Below are 19,809 nucleotides of genomic sequence, written 5' to 3'. Positions count from 1 at the left end.
GCTCAGCTAAGACAAGAGAAAGGTAGATGTGCAAAGGGAAGGTGTACACGGACCGTAAGGCTGAAGCAGCCTGTAAATAAGCACTTTAGGTCTCTGCAGCTGTTATGTTACTCTAAAGAGATACATAATGGTTATGAGAGAGTAGGAAAGACAGGAATTCCAGCAACAATTGTGACTATCAAAATAGTAATGGAATGGCTGGCCAATTTAAGAAATGTATGGAGAGCCCAGAATATCTTAGACTTCTAGAAAGGTGAGGAGGAACATGGAGGCTTACCAGTGATAGTAGCGGAATCGAGGCCTCCAGTGGGGGGTTCGCAGTAATGTTTGCAAGGCACAAGCCAAGTTCACAAAGAGGTAACACATGAGAAAAAACCTGGCGGAATAAAAACAGTAGGCAGAATTATTATAAAATGATAACTGGAGGCCTCTGCACTACTAAACCCTATTTATACAGCACCAACCACTTACAGAAATTTTAAAAGCCTTTTCTCCCAAATCTGTTTATCTTCCAATGTTTTCTCTTTTGGCTGATGAAACCATTTTTTTTTTAAATTTTTTTGGCTAGATGGTGGTGGCACACGTCTTTAATCCCAGCACTTGGGGAGGCAGAGGCAGGTACATCTCTGAGTTTGAGGCCAGCCTGGTCTACAGAGTGAGTTACAGGACACTCAGGGCTACACTGAGAAACCCTGTCTCAAACACAAAAAAATGTGTATGTGTGTTTTCCTGTATGTAAGTCTCTGTACCATGTGTGTTCTGAGAGCCTGTGGAGGCAGGAAAGGGTGTTGAATACCTTTAGACTGGAATTACAGAAAATTGTGAGTAGCCATGTATACTGGGAATTGAATCCAGAACCTCTCTGGAAGAGCAGACAATGCTCTTACCCACTGAGCCATCTCTTGGGCCTGGCACAACTATTCTTTACCAGATGTTCAGGACTTAATCCATATTTCTACCTCCTTATTCATTCTCCCCTACATTTACCTATCAAGAACTGTAACTCTGCCTACTTCAACCTCCCCACACTGCTTTACTTTCTTTTTCCAGTGCCCTCATCTTAGTTCAGGCTTTCACTTCTTTTTTTTTCTTTTCCAACTTCTAGTTCAATACTATTCTTTTCTAGTCCTTCCCCCAAATCCCCCTATACTTTTTTTTTTTGAGACAGGTTTTCATTTATGCAACTTTGGCTGTCCTAGAACTCACTGTCTAGGTATATAGACCAAGCTGGCCTCAAACTCACAAGATCTGTCTGCCTCTGCTTCCTTGTGCATACGCCGAGTGAAGATTTCTTTACTTTTATATGTAAGGATGTTTTGCCCTTACACATAAGGGTATGTGCAGCAAACTGTGCTTAGTGACTTCAGAGGCCAGAAGAGGGCACTGAATCCCCTGGAACTGCAGATTAAGACACATCCTCCTCTGGTTGGCAAATAACTAGTTATCTTCAAGATTCATGCCACCTCCTACAGAAACTTCCTCTCTTTCTGTGTGCCATGCTTTTGTGGCACCCAGTAGTTACCTTTACCATTCTTCATTCACTGTACTCTATGGGGGACTCATAATTCCTTGAGGGCGTGAACCTTATATATCTTCATATCGCCAGTGTCAGGTAGACAGTCAGTCATTAGTAATGTGCAGGTAAATGAATTGAAGCCAACAGTGAAAGCAATTGCTAATGACTCATAGAGTGAAGGCAGGGGCTAGAGGATGTAGCTCAGTAGAGAACAGGCCTAGTGCATACAGTACCCTGGGTTCAAATGTAAGCATGGAGAGAGAGAGAGAGAGAGGAGAGAGAGAGAGAGAGAGAGAGAGAGAGAGAGAGAGAGAGAGAGAGAGAGAGAGAGGAGAGAGAGAGAGAGAGAGAGAGAGAGAGAGAGAGAGAGAGAGAGACTTGTGAAGTTATACAAGTTACTTGCATATAGGACTCCTCCCTCCATAAAATCAAGTCATTTATAAAACAGTTAGCCTTATATAGAAGTTCTCAGGAATATTCTTTTAAAGATTTATTTTAATTATGTGTGTGTGTTCACATGAGTGCTCCCCAAGGTCAGATGTCAGGTCTCTAGGAACTGGACTTACACGTGGTTGTGAGCTACCTGACGTGGGTGCTAAGAACTGGACTTAGGTCCTCTGGAAGAGCCATGCACACTATTAACCACTGAGCCATCTCTCCAGCCCCATCTCAGGGATATTCTTTTAAGTAAAGTGTGGCCTATGTTTGGTCAACTCTGTCATTACTACTACTTTTAGATGACTGATAGAAATCATGTTATTGATCAGTGAACAACTATATTGAGAATAAAGCAGCTCTTACATGGAAAGAATTGGGGCCACGAGATCCAGGGAGGCGATGAGAATTCCCAGCTCTGCTATGGCAGCAGTTAGAAGTAAGGCCCAGGTAGGTTCCCCATTAGCTTTACTGTGTCCAAAAACCTGTATATATGAGGAAAAACATCAGGCATGGGGGCACCGACACAATGTGCCCATTTCAAATAGCTGAAAAATAACTTCATAGCAAGCATTTTGAGGACCTTGTATTAAGCTTTATATATTTCTACATTTATGATCTCCCAATTCTTAAGCTGAAAACGGTAACATTTTTCATAAGACCCGAGGAAAAAAGCAGAGGGCACAGCAAACCATCACTCACCCTAAGGAAAGGTATGATGTTGTCCTTGGCAATAGCCTGCAGCAGCCGAGGTGCACCTGTGAGGCTCTGAAGTCCAGCTCCACACGTTGAAAAGAAGGAGCCAATAACAATCACCCATGGGGATGGCCAGGATAAGGTGCCTACAACCAAATTCCCTTTTACAGCATCCCCAAATCTGAGAAAGAAACAGTGGGAAATTTAATTTGAAAACAACTGTAGATTAAAAGTTAGGAAGACATTCACCCAGTGATGTTTTCTTGCTTAATAAGTTTTACAGTCTCAAACCGAGTCAACATGAAGACTAAAAATGTAAAGTTACAGTGTTTCCATAACAGCAGGCATTATGGCACATACCCATCACCTCAGCTTGCAGGGGGCTAGGGCAAGAGGATTATGAGTTTGGGGACAGGAAGGCTACACTTTTGAGTTCAAGGTCAGTATAGTCTATACAGCAAGTTCCAGGCCAGCTCAGGATATATAGCCAGACCCTGTCTCAAAAAATAAGTTTCTGGACTAGGGATATATAATACATTGTTGACTTAGCATATTTCTGAGGCCCTGGGTTTAATCTCTATCACCACTGTGGAGGGGAAAATTAATAATATATATTAAGAAAACAAACAGTACAGTTAAAAAAACAAGTGAAGCTTCACTTACAGATTTCTCTGTAATGGCAATTTATCTGCTTTGGGGTAGAAACTGGAAAAGTGCAAAAACCCACAAAGCAGGAGGTCCACAGTCGTTTAAGAACAGTCATCACTTTTTCTTTATTGTGCATGCATGTTTGTGTACCAAGTGTGTACCTGATGCCTGGAGGCTAGAAGAGGATGTCAAAACTCCTGAAACTGGACATGGGCTACCAGGGAGGTGCTAGGAACTGAACTTGGGTCCTCTGAAAAAGTAGTTAAGTACTCTTAAGCACTGAGCCATTTCTTCAGCCTCAACTTGTTAGCATTATGCATGCTTTGTTAGCATTATGCATACTTTGTTAGCATTATGCATACTTTGCATGTTTCTATTTATTTGTAACAGTTGTACATCATCCATTCTACTATTGATTTTTTCATTAATTTATTCTCTTTACATCACAACTGCAGCTCCCCTCTTACAAATATTCTATTATTTGAAATACTGTAATTAAAATCATTATGAATGTATATACAATGAAACATAAGCTATTTTTCCTTGGGGCAGATTCCTAAGAATAACTGCAAAAATTAATATATTAAAACATTTTGAGATTTATATAAAACTTAATAACAGAGGTCTCAGGGTAGCAGCACTTGTTGTGCAATGATGAAAACCTGAGTTCAAATCCTCAGAATCCATATAAAAAGTGGGGTATAGATGTGTGTGCGTCTCTAACTGCAGAATTCTGTCGGGCAGAGACAGGATTGCTGCAGTTTTCTGGATGACAGTCTACCTCTAGGTTCAGTGAGAGATCCAGTCTCAAGGAAATAAGGTAGAGAGTGATAGAACAGACACCCAACATTGTCCTCATGCCACTGAGCAGATATGTGTGCACATACCTACACACACACACACACACACACACACACACTCTGTCTGTCTCTGTCTCTGTCTCTGTCTCTCTCTCTCTCTCTGTCTCTCTGTCTCTCTCTGTCTCTCTCTGTCTCTCTCTCTCTCTCTCTCTCTCTCTCTCTCTCTCTGTGGTATCTATTCTGGCCTTCAAAGAGTTCAATCAGGGGAATATAATATGAAACGAGTAGTACAGTGTGGTGAGTGTAACACCACAGTAAGTGTAAGTATTGTGGTCAGACAAGAGGAGGAGTAATTCTACTTTGGGGGCAAAGATGGAAAACTATAGGAGAGAAGGCCCTTTGCTTACTCTTCAGGAAGATAAAGTTAGTCTTCCCAGCAGGAACAACCAACTGAAGCAAAGGAAACAACAGAGACAAGGTAAGGAGAAAGAGCACCCCGGTGGCAATAGGTACGAAGGTGATAAAGCTCAAAGGCAGATTATCATGTGATTACAAAGAGGAAAAAAGAAACCTGAAGCTCAATAAATACTGATGGGACCACTGAACAGTGACTGAAAACTGACTTGGATGTTGGATGAAAATGAGGGGAAACATCTAGGGTAGAAAGATATTTACATTCTTTAGTGAGAGGGACTGAAGTGAGGGTATTAACCAAGATGGAAAATGTAAGAATTAGCAGCTTTCAGGGAGAGGTCTGTCTACAGATATCTCACAAAACATATGAGAGAAAAGAAGTAATAAATACCAAGTAGCCTTCATGAAGAAACTTAGTTTCCAGTTTCCATTCAGAATGCCCAGGGCTAGTCAGTAGATGCCTGTCTTGTGGAGCAGACGCTGGAGAGGTGACATCGTTCCTTTCACTCGTTCTACATTTGTACAGCTGCTAGCAGTTCTTGGTGTACAGGGAAGTATTCGGTATTCTGACAACTTCATGGGGTTTTTTTTTTTTTGGAGGGGAGCTACTTAGTTGCGTCTTACAAAATATCACTGGTCCTTATTATATACTAGTTATTAATAGCTTGAGGCAGGAGGAATATTTAATCCCAGAAATTTGAGGTTAGTTTGAGGAACATTGCAAAAAGAAAATCACAAAGTATTTTATCTTATTACAGGCTAAATTATATATTTTAATCCTTTTTTCAAACTTTGTTTTTGTACTGCTAAAATCAAACCTAGGGTGTTGTATGTGCTACACAAGCTCAGTTTGGGATGTATATGTATATAGATATCTGTCTGCTGTTTCTATATATGTACACACACACACACACACACACACACACACACACACACACACACATTATAGCTCAATAACTGACATTTTGTCCTAGTTTCTTGGTATCTGTGTTGACACTAGTGACAAAATGTCATAGAAGACAGACATATGGTTGTTACACTTACTTGTCTCTGAGGACAACTCCTTCGATACATGCACCAAAAAGGACAACATTGCTTAAATCTGTTATGCTGAGAGTCAAGGAAATTATTGTTGTCTTTTGGCTTTATGTAGTAACTATACTATCAGTAAATGAGTTGCTGAATTCATTACTTCTATAAAACGCTTTAATGAGGCTTATGAAGCAGGCCAACTATATGGCAAGTTAAGCAGTAGTAAGAGGTGACACTATGATTAGATAAAAGTACTGATCATCTTTGTTCTATTGCATGATCCCATCACCATGACTCAAACCAAAACTACAAAGAGGATACACACGAAGGATGTGGTCAGGATGGCAAGGATGGTCCCAATGGGGATAGACTTTTGAGCATCTTTCAGATCTCCAGATCTGTTTGACCCAGCCATGATACCTAGAGGGCAAACACCAAGTTAACTTCTTAGTTTTCTGGGCATTCTGATATTCACAATGATACTGAAGATAGGGGTAAACAGAAAACAGAGAATATAATTCTATCTCCTGAGAAAACCCACTATTGTGCTTGATGGCCATCTAAACCAAGTAACCCACTTACCTGTGACAGAAGGAAAGAAGATCCCCACCAGAAGAGTGAAGGAGGTGGTAATATCAGCAAGAACATATTCATGGTTTAAGTTGCCCAAAACGTCAGATGACTTGGCTGATGGCTTTTCAATTATCTCACCTTTTGGTAAATAATTACTCCAAAGGTTTTCTGCAAAGGGTTGAGGGGTAGGGTGAATAAGAAGAAAGAGAATATAAAGATATAAGTAAATATGGAAGTAATACAACCATATGATTTCTTACCAAACAGTATTCAACCAGAAATGCTGCTGCTTGTTGTTATAACTACTGGAGTGGAGACTGACCCAGGAGCCTTTTATTTGCTAGGCAAGCACTATACTCTAGACCCACCTCCACCTCAACCCTTACTGTTTTAATGAACCATAGTTTCTCTACCATGAACATATGTAAGCACTGTAGCATGAAACATGATATTTCTCTATCTTAAAATAATTTTACAAATATTTTATTAAAATAAATGTAGTAACATAACTTAGTAAAAGTTAAACAGACTAAAATCAAATATCCCATAAAGTTGATTTTTAAATTAGTTCTCAAATTTAAAGCCTTTTTTTTTGTTTTTTTTGTTTTTTGTTTTTTTTTTCGGAGCTGGGGACCGAACCCAGGGCCTTGCGCTTGCTAGGCAAGCGCTCTACCACTGAGCTAAATCCCCAATCCCCTTAAAGCCTTTAAAAAAAAAATCAGTATCAAAGCAGTTTTAACCTCTTTGTATGAACTTGCTTCATGGGCAAGAAATTTGTGGACAAAACATTTAAGGTGTATATCACTCAAGAAAAGAATTTCACAAATTTAGCTCTTTAGGAAAACATAGGTGTGTTTGGTGACATTAAAATAGTTCTGTTTTAGCTATCACTGAAGGGAGACCAATTTTTCAAGAGTACATTAGTCAGACACAAAGGCAAGTCCCTGCAGTCATAGCTTGTTAGGAGCATGAGGCAGAAGGACTCCTTAAGCCCAGGAGTTTCAAGTTAGCTTGAGGAATATTGCAAAATGAAAATATTCACAAAATATTTTATCTTATCCTATGCTAGAAAGTCATTTGTCCACCTCTGCTCTCAAAAAAGGGGCAAAATTTGACAGTTGTACTCTGCAAGGAAGTTCTAAATATAATTTCACTAAGAGAAAAACAGAAGTATGCAGGGCATGGTGTTGTACACCTATTATCCCGCCAGTACTCAGGAGGCTGAGGCACAAAGGTTCTGAGTTTACAGTCATCTGTGAACACACAGGGATCACTGCCATGTTCAATAGAAGAGCCTTAGACAGTGGGCTGGGGTGTAGCTCAATGGTAGAGCATGAGATGCTTGTCAGACATATTCCCGGGGTTCAAGCCTTAAGGCTGCAATCATAATCATCACCAGTTAGGGTCTAGGTCACCAGCTCTGGGGAAGCTACTGCCTATATTTGCTAAATGGAATTCTGTGCCTGTCAAACTGCCTTCTCAACAACTATGCTTATGCTTAGCTACTACTGCTGCTATCAGCTTTGGTCAGAGATAGCTTCTTCTACAGTGGGCCGTGGTCTCTGTGGGGGTCAGTAACCAAAGGTCACAGTGGTAAGAAGAATTGACTATCTTATGCTGAGTCATAAAGGTATTTATATCACTCCCTTCGAGGCTCAGGGAGCGTGGAAACGGGGCTGGAAGAATGGAAAATCCAGAGAAAGAGAAGGAGTCATGTAGAATGCTGGCTTTGTGCTGTGGCTCTTGCGTGCTTGAATGCACAGCATTTCTGAATACCTGCACAAGGTCTCCGCGAGATGGGCTCTATCATTATGTCTTTTGAGGAAGGGGAGCTCACAAGACCCCACCCATCCTGAGGCTTTATAACCAACCACCTAATGTGGGAGGGCGAGACATTTTCCTCAGTCTTGTAGCCACTGTAAAGTGCCCATGCTGCTATAAACACACCACCCATGAACCTATAGTCAGTTCCAATGAGATTCAGTGTGTATGCAAATGAGAATAATGAGTATGAGTAAGTATGATCAAAATAACACAATAAGCATGTATAAGATATAATAAACTTATTGTTATGCGTAATTAATACTATAATACAAAGTAAAAAAAATAGGGGGAGGGTGAAGACCTAAGGCGGGAAAGCCTACGTCCCACTACTGTACTTAAAGAAGAAACAACACAAAACAAACCAATCTAGTTAAACTCTCTAACTTACCAGTAATGATGCCACTAGCCAACCCTGGAATGCCCTGGATTGAGGTGACATTATTGTGAACAAAGTACTCATCACAGGTGGCATTAAAAAACTGACTTGAGTTGCAGAAGAATCCCCATAACTTTGATGGTATTGTCATGTTGTTAACTTCCTTGGTCTTAGAGCAAATGTCAAGGTGTCTTGATGACAGGGTGCGGTTGCCCAGCATACAGACCCTAAATCAAAGCAAACAGAGAAGAAGAGAAAGATCAAGAAGGGAAAAAAGAACAGAGAAAACTAAGTTTTAAAGATGAAAAAACAAGGATAAAATGTCATTGCCCAGAGATTTTACTGTCTTGGGTAGACAAGGATGACCTAAAATTGAGGTGACCTGTACTTTCTGCCAGTGTAACCCTCACAGATCTCACAATATTTTAACATTTATCTTTTGTAGCTGGAGGCACTGAGGGTTACAGGGATGCAGTATTCTGCCCAAGACCAAGGTCATACAAATGACAGATATAGGTGATATGATTCAAACACAAGAACTGTACAAAGAAACTATGCTCAATTATCTTCCAAAAATATTTGGCTATTCATTCACTTTCAGGCCCAAAGGAATCCTGGAGAGGTTAGGGAGATGGAGTTCTTGTTATGGAAGCATGAGAACCTGAGCTCAGATCTCCAGCACCCAGGTCAAAGCCTGGTGTGGTCATACGTGCCTGTCATCTCAGCTCTGGAAATTGGGGCAGGGGAGGAGGAGACACAGAAAGGCTGGACTATTTAGCCAGTCCAGCTAAACAGTGCAAAAAATGGTACAATATAGAGAGTGATAAAGGATACCTGAAACCTTGTTTTGGTTTCCACACAGACACACATATGGACTGCCACTGCCCTACCCCCACACCATTACCACCGCCAGCAACAATGAAATCCCAGAGAACTTCTGCTCTTATTTTTAAAATATGTCCAAATACCCATATTTTCATTTGCTTGTTTTCTTTCTAGGCAGAGGCAGAGAGGGGGAGGAGGAAGAGAAAGAAAGAAGGTAGGGAATGAAATGTGAAGAGGCTTGTCACAGCCTCCTGGGACTGCCAGCTCGTCCAAGTCTTCTGATTACTGCTACAGGACAGTCTGACTAGACTTAAAAGCATCTCTCTCCATGGCCCAAGAGAAAACTGTTTTTGACCTTAAACCTAGACCCAGTGGTAAAGAGGAATTATACAAATATTAACTGCAGTTTTATTTTTTTCTACTACCTAGAAACATAAACAAGAATGGAGTAATAGACCTGTAATACAATACTTCTGAGGTACAAAAAAACAAAAAACAAAAAAAAGAAAAGAAAAAATAAACCACGATTCCAAATCTGCAGAGTGATTTCATACATACACAATTAGCCACGTGGCTTCAACAACTCAACAATCCTAGTTTTGTTTCATGGTTTATCTAAGGTTTTTGGTTTTTTTTTTTTAACATATTATGCTGGAATTTAAAAAAACAAAATAGCTTGTATTGGGATTTCTTCTTCAACCAAACAGAAATAGAGAAGCCCCAAAGAGGAACCTGAAGCAAATGGAATTTTCCGAGTTGAGATACAGCTTAAAAAGTTGCATCTAAAACTTTTACAGGGCTGGAGAGATGGCTCAGTGGTTAAGAGCACTGACAGCTCTTCCAGAGGTCCTGAGTTCAAATCTCAGCAACCACATGGTGGCTCACAACCATCTGTAGTGAGATCTGATGCCCTCTTCTGGTGTGTCTGAAGACAGCTACAGTGTACTCATATATAATAAGTAAATCTTTAAAACTTTTATAACTCTGAAAATGATCTTTATTTTATGGCCCTAAGTAAGCAAAATGAAAATTTATGGTGGGATTTATTACTGACATCACATAGAAGAAATACCAAATAGCAATCAGGAAATCACAAAGTCCCATGAAATAGCTGACTTTGGGGAAAGTCATTCATCTTCACTTGATCTGGCTTCTTCATCATGAAAAAAATGTTTTTGTATTTTTTTTTCCTGTAACTTGTTTTAAATCAGCATAATATCAATAACTTTGATTCCCTGCTGATCCACATGAGTTCAAAGGCAACTTCTGTAATAAGATTACATTACAAATACTCAGTGTCAACTGGCCTCTGTGTCACAAATCCTTGAGACAACAGGTGAGTCTGTGAAGGAAGTCTGCACAAATTCATCACTTCACTACTGTACTATGTATGATATGGCACGTCCAGGGGACAAGATAAGACAGCCATTTCCCTTTATACCTGATAACTCTGAGCACTTACGGTACCAAGAATAAAGTAAATAAATAATTTAGGTAACTCTTTAAAAAAAGATTTAGTTTATGTATATGGGTGTTTTTGCCTACTTGAATGTTCTGTACGCCTGAAGCCTGTAAAGGCCTGAAGAGGGCACTAGATCCCTTGGAACTGGAGTTACAGACAGTTGTGAGCCATCATGTGGGTGTTAGGGACCTAGGTCCTCTGAAGATCAGCCACTGCTTTTAACTACAGAGTCCCCTCTCCAGACTGCTACTGTAGAATTCTTTTGAATTGATTTTTATTTTAAAAGCGACTGAACATTATTTGCTGGTAATGACTATGACTGCAAAGTCCTTCATGGATAGTTCACACAAACACAATCATTATTGGGGGGCAAGGAGCAGCATACATAAAGAGGTATACCTTAAGAATGGATACAGCTGTTAGGTCTACATTTCAGAAGTGAAGAAGAGGGTCAATAGGACAGTATGTCAGGAAGCTTCCTTCTGGGAAATTGGACCAATAGGAAATCACTCCATGAAATTTTGGTGAAAATGTTCACATCACCAGATACCTTCACTGACTATCCAATGACGATTATGTCAAAGAGAGGTACGTACGGGAAGTGTGGTGGAGCAAAGGAAGACTTGATGGCACCAGCATAGATAGCCAAGATCGACACAATTACACAGGCCAGGAAAAGTGAGGCAAACTTATTCACATAGCGTACGCCGATGAACACCACCAAGACCATGAGGACCAGGAAGGCTGTACCATAGACACGCATGTTGTTCAGCATGGCTGCTGACTCCTTGAGTGCATCATCGCTCCGAAAGATGGCAGCTCGGGGGACAATATACACCTGTCAGAAGAAGAGAAGTCGAGAAGATGTGGGGCCATTTCAAAACAATCAAGTAGAGGGGCTGTAATAGTTTGCTTCTTTTGTGAAGGAAAGGACAGCTAAACAAAAAACGATCAAAATATTAATTATTTTTAAAATGGATTTTACTTTTATTATTTTTATGTGTACTGTTGTTTTGCCTGCATGTACAGTTGTGTGAAGCGGGTGTATCCTTTGTACCTGGAGTTACAGACAGTTGTGAGATGCCATCTGGGTGCTAGAAATTGAGCCCTGGTCCTACAAGAGCAGCCAGTGCTGTGAAGCTCTGGGCCTGGGTCCAGAGCTGCTCTCTTCGTTTTAATCTGTATTTTAAGACAGAGTCTGATTACCTGCCCTAGCTGGCCTGGAACTCAAAGATACACATGCCTCTATTTCCCAAGTGCTAGGACTAATGTTATGTACCAGAGCTGGCTGCAAATTAACCAGATCTTTATTTGACTCTAGAATGTCTATAAAAAATGTTGTGTTGTAGATTAATTTTGTTTTCTATTTGCTATTCTGAATATTTACATTTTCAAATGGGGAAAAATGAGTAATTTTATTCAAAAGGCTATAGAAAAGATTTATAATATGAGTAGAAAAATTAAAAACTCCTTCATTGGTATAGTTATCAAAAAGAGGGGTTCGGGATGCAACTCATCCAGTCGAACACTTGCTGCACAAGAATGAGCACCTGCCTTTGACCCCCAGGATGTGTGTGAAGAACGAGGCACGGTGCTATGTGTTTGCCATCTTAGCCCTGGGGAGGAGTAAAGGCAGGACCAGCTCTGCAGCCAAAGACGTTGAGCCCCAGGTCCCAGAGGAAGATCCCACCTCATAAAAAAACTAGATGTCTCTGAGGAACAGCAGGTTGATCGCTGGCCTCTACACACATGTATTCAATGCACTAGAACACACACATACAAACACACAATATAAAAAATAAATTCTATTTTACTTTTTGCACTGACATATATACAAGTCTTTTGTACTAAACATATGAACTCCCTGGTTGAAGTGATAGAGTTGGGGACAATCAGACAGAGGGGAAAGGGCAGGCAGGTGAAGGACACCTCAACCTTTCTGCTCGGTCACGGTAAGAGGACAATCCCATGGAAAAAGGTAAGGTTGGCTGTCATGCCTTACCTGATCTCAGAAACCTTGATATCTAATGACAAAATAAACCCACAGAATTTCTACACTGTAGTCCACAATTACTCCATCACTTACCAGAAAGATTTCAATGGCACCAAGAATATACATGGCTGCTGCAAATGTGGTGCCAAGATAAAAGCAGAGGCCCACAGCCCCGCCAAACTCTGGGCCCAGGGCCCGGGAAATCATGAAGTATGAGCCTCCAGCTACAAGACAAAATAGAATTTGAACAGAATAAAATGAGGGTGTCACTAAAAGAACCATAAACAAGTCATAAGCAATAATCTAAAAATATGCACAAAAAGATGTTTCAGACTTTGGGAAATCGAATGTGACCAAGTAGATTTGCTAGTGGGAATATGGTGTGCCCAAAACTCTACATTTTGTCACTATTAGGGAAAAACTGGAATACTTCCTACAGAAATAAGATAGTTTAATACAACATTTTATAAGCAAAGAGTGTGGTTGAAATTAAAGCATTGTAGTCTAAAAATAATGAGATCTCAAAACCTTAAGCTAGACAGCATTTGTCTCTCTGGCTTCTACAAAGTGTCTGTTACAGTACCCTATGAACAACAGACTAAACATATTAGTTTTCTTTGGAAAAGCATAAACATGGTGATTACTCACTGATAACCTCTGAAATTCAAGGCTGGGCTACTGACCTGGCACCACTCCGTTAGTGGCGATGGCACTCATGGAGATGGCAGTTAACATTGTCTGCAGAAGAGAAGAATGTCACTACTGAGTAGAGTTGACATTCTGTACTACTTTCTCATGTCTGAATGTCAAAGCACTTAGCAAACATTTTACTAATGAAAATATTTTTATGAAGGGTTGCTGTATAACATATTCAAAAGGAACAGCTAGGGAGTTAACATTGTGAAGTAGGCTGAACCTAACTACAATGTCACAAATATGGTAAGAACTATTGGGAGAAAATTAAAACATTATCCAGTAACGGTACACAAAGGGCTTGAAAGAAAGCGTTTCTAGAGGCACAGTGACTAACTAGTAGGCTACTATAGTGTAAATGAGAGGTAAAATCAACAGTGTGCTAGTGGGAATGAGACGGTATGGTTGAATATGAAATAGTTCAGAGAGAACAGATTGGTCATGGTGAATGGCAAAGAAGGAGTCATATATGACCTAGAAGTTTTGAGCTTGAGAAACTGGGAGTGGAGAAGGCAGTGCCCCTTAGTTATTAATGATATAGGTTATGTCTGCTTAACCTGCATGGTTAGTGTAGGGGAGGATGCAATGGCTACTAAAACAACCATGAAAGGACAAAGTGGGCAGAAATGGGACACAGAAGAGTGAGCAGTTTAAATGAAGGAGACTCAGAATAGGTTGGATGTGAGAGAGAAGTCCTGAGAAAAACTGACTGATTTCTGGGAAAGGAATAAAATGAGTTCAAAGTGAGCCAAATCCCATTCAGGCTCACCTCACCCTTCCAAGGCACCGCCAATTTTATTTTCAGTACATTTTGGAATAGTGTATGCATTTTTTAATGTTTTCTGTTACAACATTAATGTTTTCATGCTCAATTATCCATATTTTACATCTGAAGACCTTCATTTTGTTTTGTATTTCCAAAAATCTAGGAAACCATACACTACATAGTAAGTAATGAATAATGGGTGCTTAGTGAAAATTTTTAGATTTTAAGATCAAAATTCTCTCTCCTGTTGGGGTCATGAATCTTTTCACATACTTTCTGTGCTTGTTCCCCAGGAGGTCAAGTGCATATACTCTCGGCAGCTCAACGACATAGGTAAGTTCTAGGAGCCAACGCAAGACTTACACAGCAGCAGCAGATAAGGACAATGGCAAAGGCCTGAAGGACTCCAGCTGTGCCCACTACCCAGGTAAGACGCAGAAAGAGGATCACTCCAAAAATATTTTGTAGACATGGGAGGTAGACACCCATGAAAGTACCCATTTGGGGGCTCTGAAAATAAAAATGTAAGACAAAAGGAAAATTATATAGTTAGCCATAAAAGATGCTTTGATTTACCATAGGAATCTCTTTTCCTTTTTTTTTTTTTCCTCCGGAGCTGGGGACCGAACCCAGGGCCCACTGAGCTAAATCCCCAACTCCTACCATAGGAATCTCAAAGTGGAGTCAGGAACTTTAAGCATTAACTTGTCAGATCCAGCACTATACTTCTATTATCTATAGGCATTTGTAATCTGGATAACTTCCCACATGCTTTTAAATACCTAAACAATGGAACATTCAAAAATCTAAAAATGTCTATTCTTTAAAACTGCTAAAATTCTTTTCATTTAAAAACAGAGCGATGACTTGTGGAAACTGTTGAGAATTTAAGTTCAAATTCTTCATAATAGTTGGTAACGAAACAGATGGGGAAAATAAAAGCTTGAAGGCCCTTTGGCCCCTTTGCAAAGAGGCGCCCTAACTGTATGTATTGGCATAATTTTATTGTAAGAAAAAGAGTAGTATTAAAAAAAAATCCGGTTTATGCTCTAAGATCAAGAATCAACAAATGGGACCTCATAAAACTGCAAAGCTTTTGTAAGGCAAAGGACACTGTCATTAGGACAAAATGGCAACCAACAAATTGGGAAAAGATCTTTACTAATCCTACATCCGATAGAGGGCTAATATCCAAAATATACAAAAAACTCAAGAAATGAGACTCCGGAGAGCCAAATAACCCAATTAAAAATGGGGTACACAGCTAAACAAAGAATTCTCAGCTGAGAAATATCAAGGCTGAGAAGTAACTAAAGAAATGTCCAACATTCTTAGTCATCAGGGAAATGCAAATCAAAACAACCCTGAGATTTCCACCTCACACCAGTCGGAATGGCTAAGATCAAAAACTCCGGCGACAGCAGATGCTGGCAAGGATGTGGAGAAAGAGGAACACTCCTCCATTGCTGGTGGGACTGCAAACTGGTACAACCACTCTGGAAATCAGTCTGGAGGTTCCTCAGAAAATTGGACATTGCACTACCTGAGGTCCCAGCTATACCTCTCTTGGGCATATACCCAAAAGATGCTCCAACATACAACAAAGACACGTGCTCCACTATGTTCATAGCAGCCTTATTTATAAAAGCCAGAAGCTGGAAAGATCCCAGATTCCCTTCAACAGAGGAATGGATACAGAAAATGTGGTACATCTACACAATGGAGTAGCTATCAAAAACAATGACTTCATGAAATTCATAGGCAAATGGAATGAACTAGAACCCAATCACAGAAAAACACACAGAAAAACACTCATTGATAAGTGGATATTAGCCCAAAAGCTCAAATTACCCAAGATGCAATCCACAGACCACATGAAGCTCAATCAAGAAGAAGGATGACCAAAATGCGGATGCTTCACTCCTTCTTAAAAGAGGGAATGAAAATATCCATAGGAGGGGATATGGAGGCGAAGTTTAGAGCAGAAACTGAAGGAGCGGCCATTCAGAGCCTGCCCCACATGGGTCCATATACCCTCACCAAAACTAGATAAGATGGATGAAGCTAAGAAGTGCAGGCTGACAGGAACCAGATATAGATCTCTCCTGAGAGACACAGCCAGAACATGTCCAATACAGAGGCAAATGCTAGCAGCAAACCACTGAACTGAGAACAGGACCCCCATTGAAGGAATTAGAGAAAGGATTGAAAGAGTTGAAGGGGCTTGCAACCCCATACTAACAACAATGCCAACCAACCAGAGCTTCCAGGGACTAAACCACTACCCAAAGACTATACATGGACTGACCCATGGCTCCAACTGCATACGTAGCAGAGGATGGCCTTGTTGGGCACCAATGGAAAGAGAAGCCCTTGGTCCTGCCAAGGTTGGTTGGTTAGTGTAAGGGAATGTTGGGGGTGGGTGGTGGTGGCAATAAGGGGGGTGGATGAGGAGGGGAACACCCTTATAGAAGAAGGGGAGGGGGAGGGGATAAGGGGCTTATTGACAGGAAACCAGGAACGGGAATAACATTTGAAATGTAAAATCTAACAATTTCTGGGTATCACTACCATGGTACATGCCTATGATTCTAGCATCTGGGAGGCTGAGGAGGGAACATTCAAAGTCCAAGGCCAGCCTGTCTTATATTTGAGGCATAGTCTCAAAGGATCAAACAAAACAAAACACCCAAAACACCCCAAAACCTTGTGCCCAGCAGACAGCTCGAGTAGCCAGGTACATAGACACTACCCCACTGATGTGCTAACATCTCTTCCTGCAATGCTGTCCTTCACATGGCTAACCACTTGGATGGTTTCTGCTCAAATCCACTACAGCAGAGGGCCTCCTCTGCCCAGCCTATCAGAGAAGCAACTCCTTCCAGCAGGCTCTCGTCAGTCTCATTGTTTTTTAACCCTGCTTAGTTTTGGTCAAGCATTAACTGACACTAAAAACGTTATATACTTTAACAGCTTAAAGAGCGTAGGAACTGGCTTCTCATATGAAGCTAGGATACTGTACATTCTGTCTGGGCCATGATGCCAATGCTCAGAATTGTTCTGGGTACTCAAGTGTTTAATACGCTGTTTCTTAACATGGACGGATGCCCTGGCTATGTCTTCATCGTCTTATACATGGGCTGTCTTGTATCTATCCTGGGTGCTGTGAGGCGTCACCTTGGTAGGCTTCTTTTTCCCTTCGGTGATGTTCTCTGCCTCTTCATGTTCCTTTGCTCCTTGTGTCAGATTTGTATAGTTGGCCATGCGGTTGAGGAGAGAAGACACCTTTGGTCTGGTGTCCATTTCTTCCTACAAAGTCAGAAATAATTTATGAAGGATACTGAAATTCAACAACAAAATAGACTTTCAATCAGTAAACAGAAAAGACCATGCTTAGTTAGGGCAACAAGTTAAGGAAGGACCCAGAGTTCTGGGATTCGTTAAGGTTTTACATACAAATGTGTAATGATGCTTGTGTTCTGATTTGTGGCCTCCTCCTCTGCCTTCCCCGATTCCCTCTGACCCTCTTAGAGACTGTTCTCTTCCTTCCTGAATGAGTCTCTCCTGCTTTCATGTTACCTGTATTCTCTGCCTCCTTAACTTCTCTTCCTTTCTTCTCACAGTCTGCACTCTCTCTCTCCCTCTCTCACACTCACATACTTACATTTACATATACATGGGAAAAACATGTACTATTCAGTATCTGTCTTAGTTTGGCTTATTTTGCTTAACATGATTGATGCTTCCAAACATTTTTTTTCTGGAAATGTGATGATTTCTTATTCCTAGTAGCTGATGAATTCCATTGTGTAGGTTGGAGAGCCAACTTAAGTCAGTGGGTTAAGAATTCTTGCTACTCTTCCAGAGTCCTGAGTTCAGTTACCAGCACCCACATTGGGAGGCTCACAACCCCACTAACTCCATCTCCAGGGAAATATGATGCCCTCCTCTACTCCCACACACACATACATACAAAGATAATTAAAATATTACCTCAAAGAGTGCCAGATTTTTATCAAAATATTCGTCTCCTTCTTCATAGTTGGAATTATTGAGATAAGCATTTCGAGCTTTCTTATGTCCATCATCTGAAAAGAAAGGAAAACATTGGCTTTTCATGGGTCTAAGACACCAGCAGCAATAACTATGTTGCCTCTGTTAGCAGAAACAACTTCAGATTCAAGTTCAGCTTGAGCGGTAGACCTCAGTTAGCACTACTTGGAGAATGTGGTATTCTGGCTAAAGCCAATTAGGAAACAAACAAACAAACAAACATCAACATGAAGTTCTTTTCTTAATACAGAGACAGAATACCTCTGGAGACAATAGAGGCCCTACCCTGAACTTACCCACAAGTAAACAAGCACACAGCATTTCTTTCTTGGTGTGTTATACTGCTAAAGACATGGACTACTTTACAAATTGTTGATGTTGATAATGGGAGAAAAGGCTATTTCCAAGGCTGTCTGACATTAAAAACTGTGTGTTTTTGATGTTTGTGTATGTATGGGCGTGTGTGTGTGTGTGTGTGTGTGTGTGTGTGTGTGTGTGCATGTGGTGGTGTGTGTGTGCGTGTGTGTGTGTGTGTGCGTGTGTGTGTGTGCGTGCATGTGGTGGTGGTGGTGGTGTGTGTGTGTGTGTGTGTGTGTGTGTGCGTGTGTGCGTGTAAGAGTGCACAGGAAGTCAGAGGACGACTTGGTAGAGCTGACTCTCTCCTCCCTTTATAAGGTCTGACACAGGCTGTCAGGGTTGCATGCTAAGTGCCTGCTGAGCAATGTTGCTGACCTCCTTCCTGATACTTTATCAATTATAACAGGTAATTTAATCTTTGATGATAGTTTTTAAAAATTCTTTGATAATTTTGCTTCCAACCCAGCTTTGAGACTGCTTCCCTTTCAAACCTCTCTCCTGATAAGGTCCAGTTTGTGTTGCTCAGCTGGTTTTGGGATTAAGGTATGCTCTGGTGCGTAGTCACACTATTAAGGTCATTATCATTAATGACCTGAATCTCTTCTTCCCAGCAATCATTAAATGCTAATAGCTCCTCAGCTGGTGCTGTGATTACATATCCCACTTCATTCCCACTGTGACGAATTCACAAGCTAGAGCTTGTGTACGTCTTGTGCACACTGTAACAGTCACTGAGTTCATATGTACTTCTGTCTGGAAAAGTTTCCTTTAAATCACCTGTGACCTTTGGCTCTTACAATCTTCCTGCCCCATACCCCCTCTGCCAAAACCCCCAGCCTTGAGGTAACATATGAAAGTTCAATTTGGGGCTAAGACACTCTGTAGTCTTTTGTTCTCTGTACACCGAGAAGCTGGAAATCAGTAGTAGGTTTTGAAAGAATCTCACCATGAGGTCCAGACTGGTCTCAAACTCTTGACTATCCTTTCTCAGTCCCCAAAGTACTAGATTATAGGTATATCTCTTCATGGTCAACATCTAGTATATTTTTGTATGAACCCTTCTATGTTGTTTTTATATTGAAGGTACCTAACTAGAATCTAATGAACTAGCTGTAAGCAAACAAAGAATCCAAGATCCAGAGACAGCAAAGTTTGTGTTAAATGAATACTTCCTAATCTTTAGCTTTTTAAATTGTACAAAAGTTACATAATTGCAGTCTGACAGGAGAGAAGAGAAAAATGTGTAAATGTTATTTAAAACTAAGATTTCTATTACTGACAAAAGATACTAATATGAAAATTAAAGAAACTTAAAAGGACAGGATATTACTTTAAATCTGTAAGAG

The 19,809-nt window shown here is 40.5% G+C and overlaps 1 protein-coding gene across 6 annotated transcripts in view; it reads right to left on the bottom strand.

Moving 5' to 3' along the window:
- Slc12a6 (solute carrier family 12, member 6) overlaps positions 1 to 19,809 on the bottom strand; it is a 104,951-nt gene that overhangs the window by 18,904 nt on the left and 66,238 nt on the right. For all 6 annotated transcript variants that reach the window (XR_015683429.1, XM_087654584.1, XM_087654585.1 and 3 more), the window contains 13 exon segments: positions 18,047 to 18,141; positions 17,231 to 17,362; positions 14,417 to 14,563; positions 13,278 to 13,332; positions 12,688 to 12,818; positions 11,198 to 11,439; positions 8,327 to 8,541; positions 6,124 to 6,282; positions 5,863 to 5,961; positions 5,554 to 5,611; positions 2,654 to 2,828; positions 2,318 to 2,436; positions 278 to 376 (listed from right to left, as the gene is read on the bottom strand). Coding sequence is in view for 5 of the 6 variants with exons in the window: in XM_087654584.1 (XP_087510710.1) it covers positions 278 to 376; positions 2,318 to 2,436; positions 2,654 to 2,828; positions 5,554 to 5,611; positions 5,863 to 5,961; positions 6,124 to 6,282; positions 8,327 to 8,541; positions 11,198 to 11,439; positions 12,688 to 12,818; positions 13,278 to 13,332; positions 14,417 to 14,563; positions 17,231 to 17,362; positions 18,047 to 18,141 (1,726 nt within the window). In the remaining variant the exon portion in view is untranslated.

This window comes from Rattus norvegicus, chromosome 3 (assembly GCF_021556685.1).
Source record: "Rattus norvegicus strain SHRSP/BbbUtx chromosome 3, alternate assembly SHRSP_T2T, whole genome shotgun sequence".
In the NCBI taxonomy this organism is placed as follows: Eukaryota; Metazoa; Chordata; class Mammalia; order Rodentia; family Muridae; genus Rattus; species Rattus norvegicus.
Note: the sequence above shows the minus strand (reverse complement) of the source record. Positions and strands in the feature narration are given on the sequence as shown.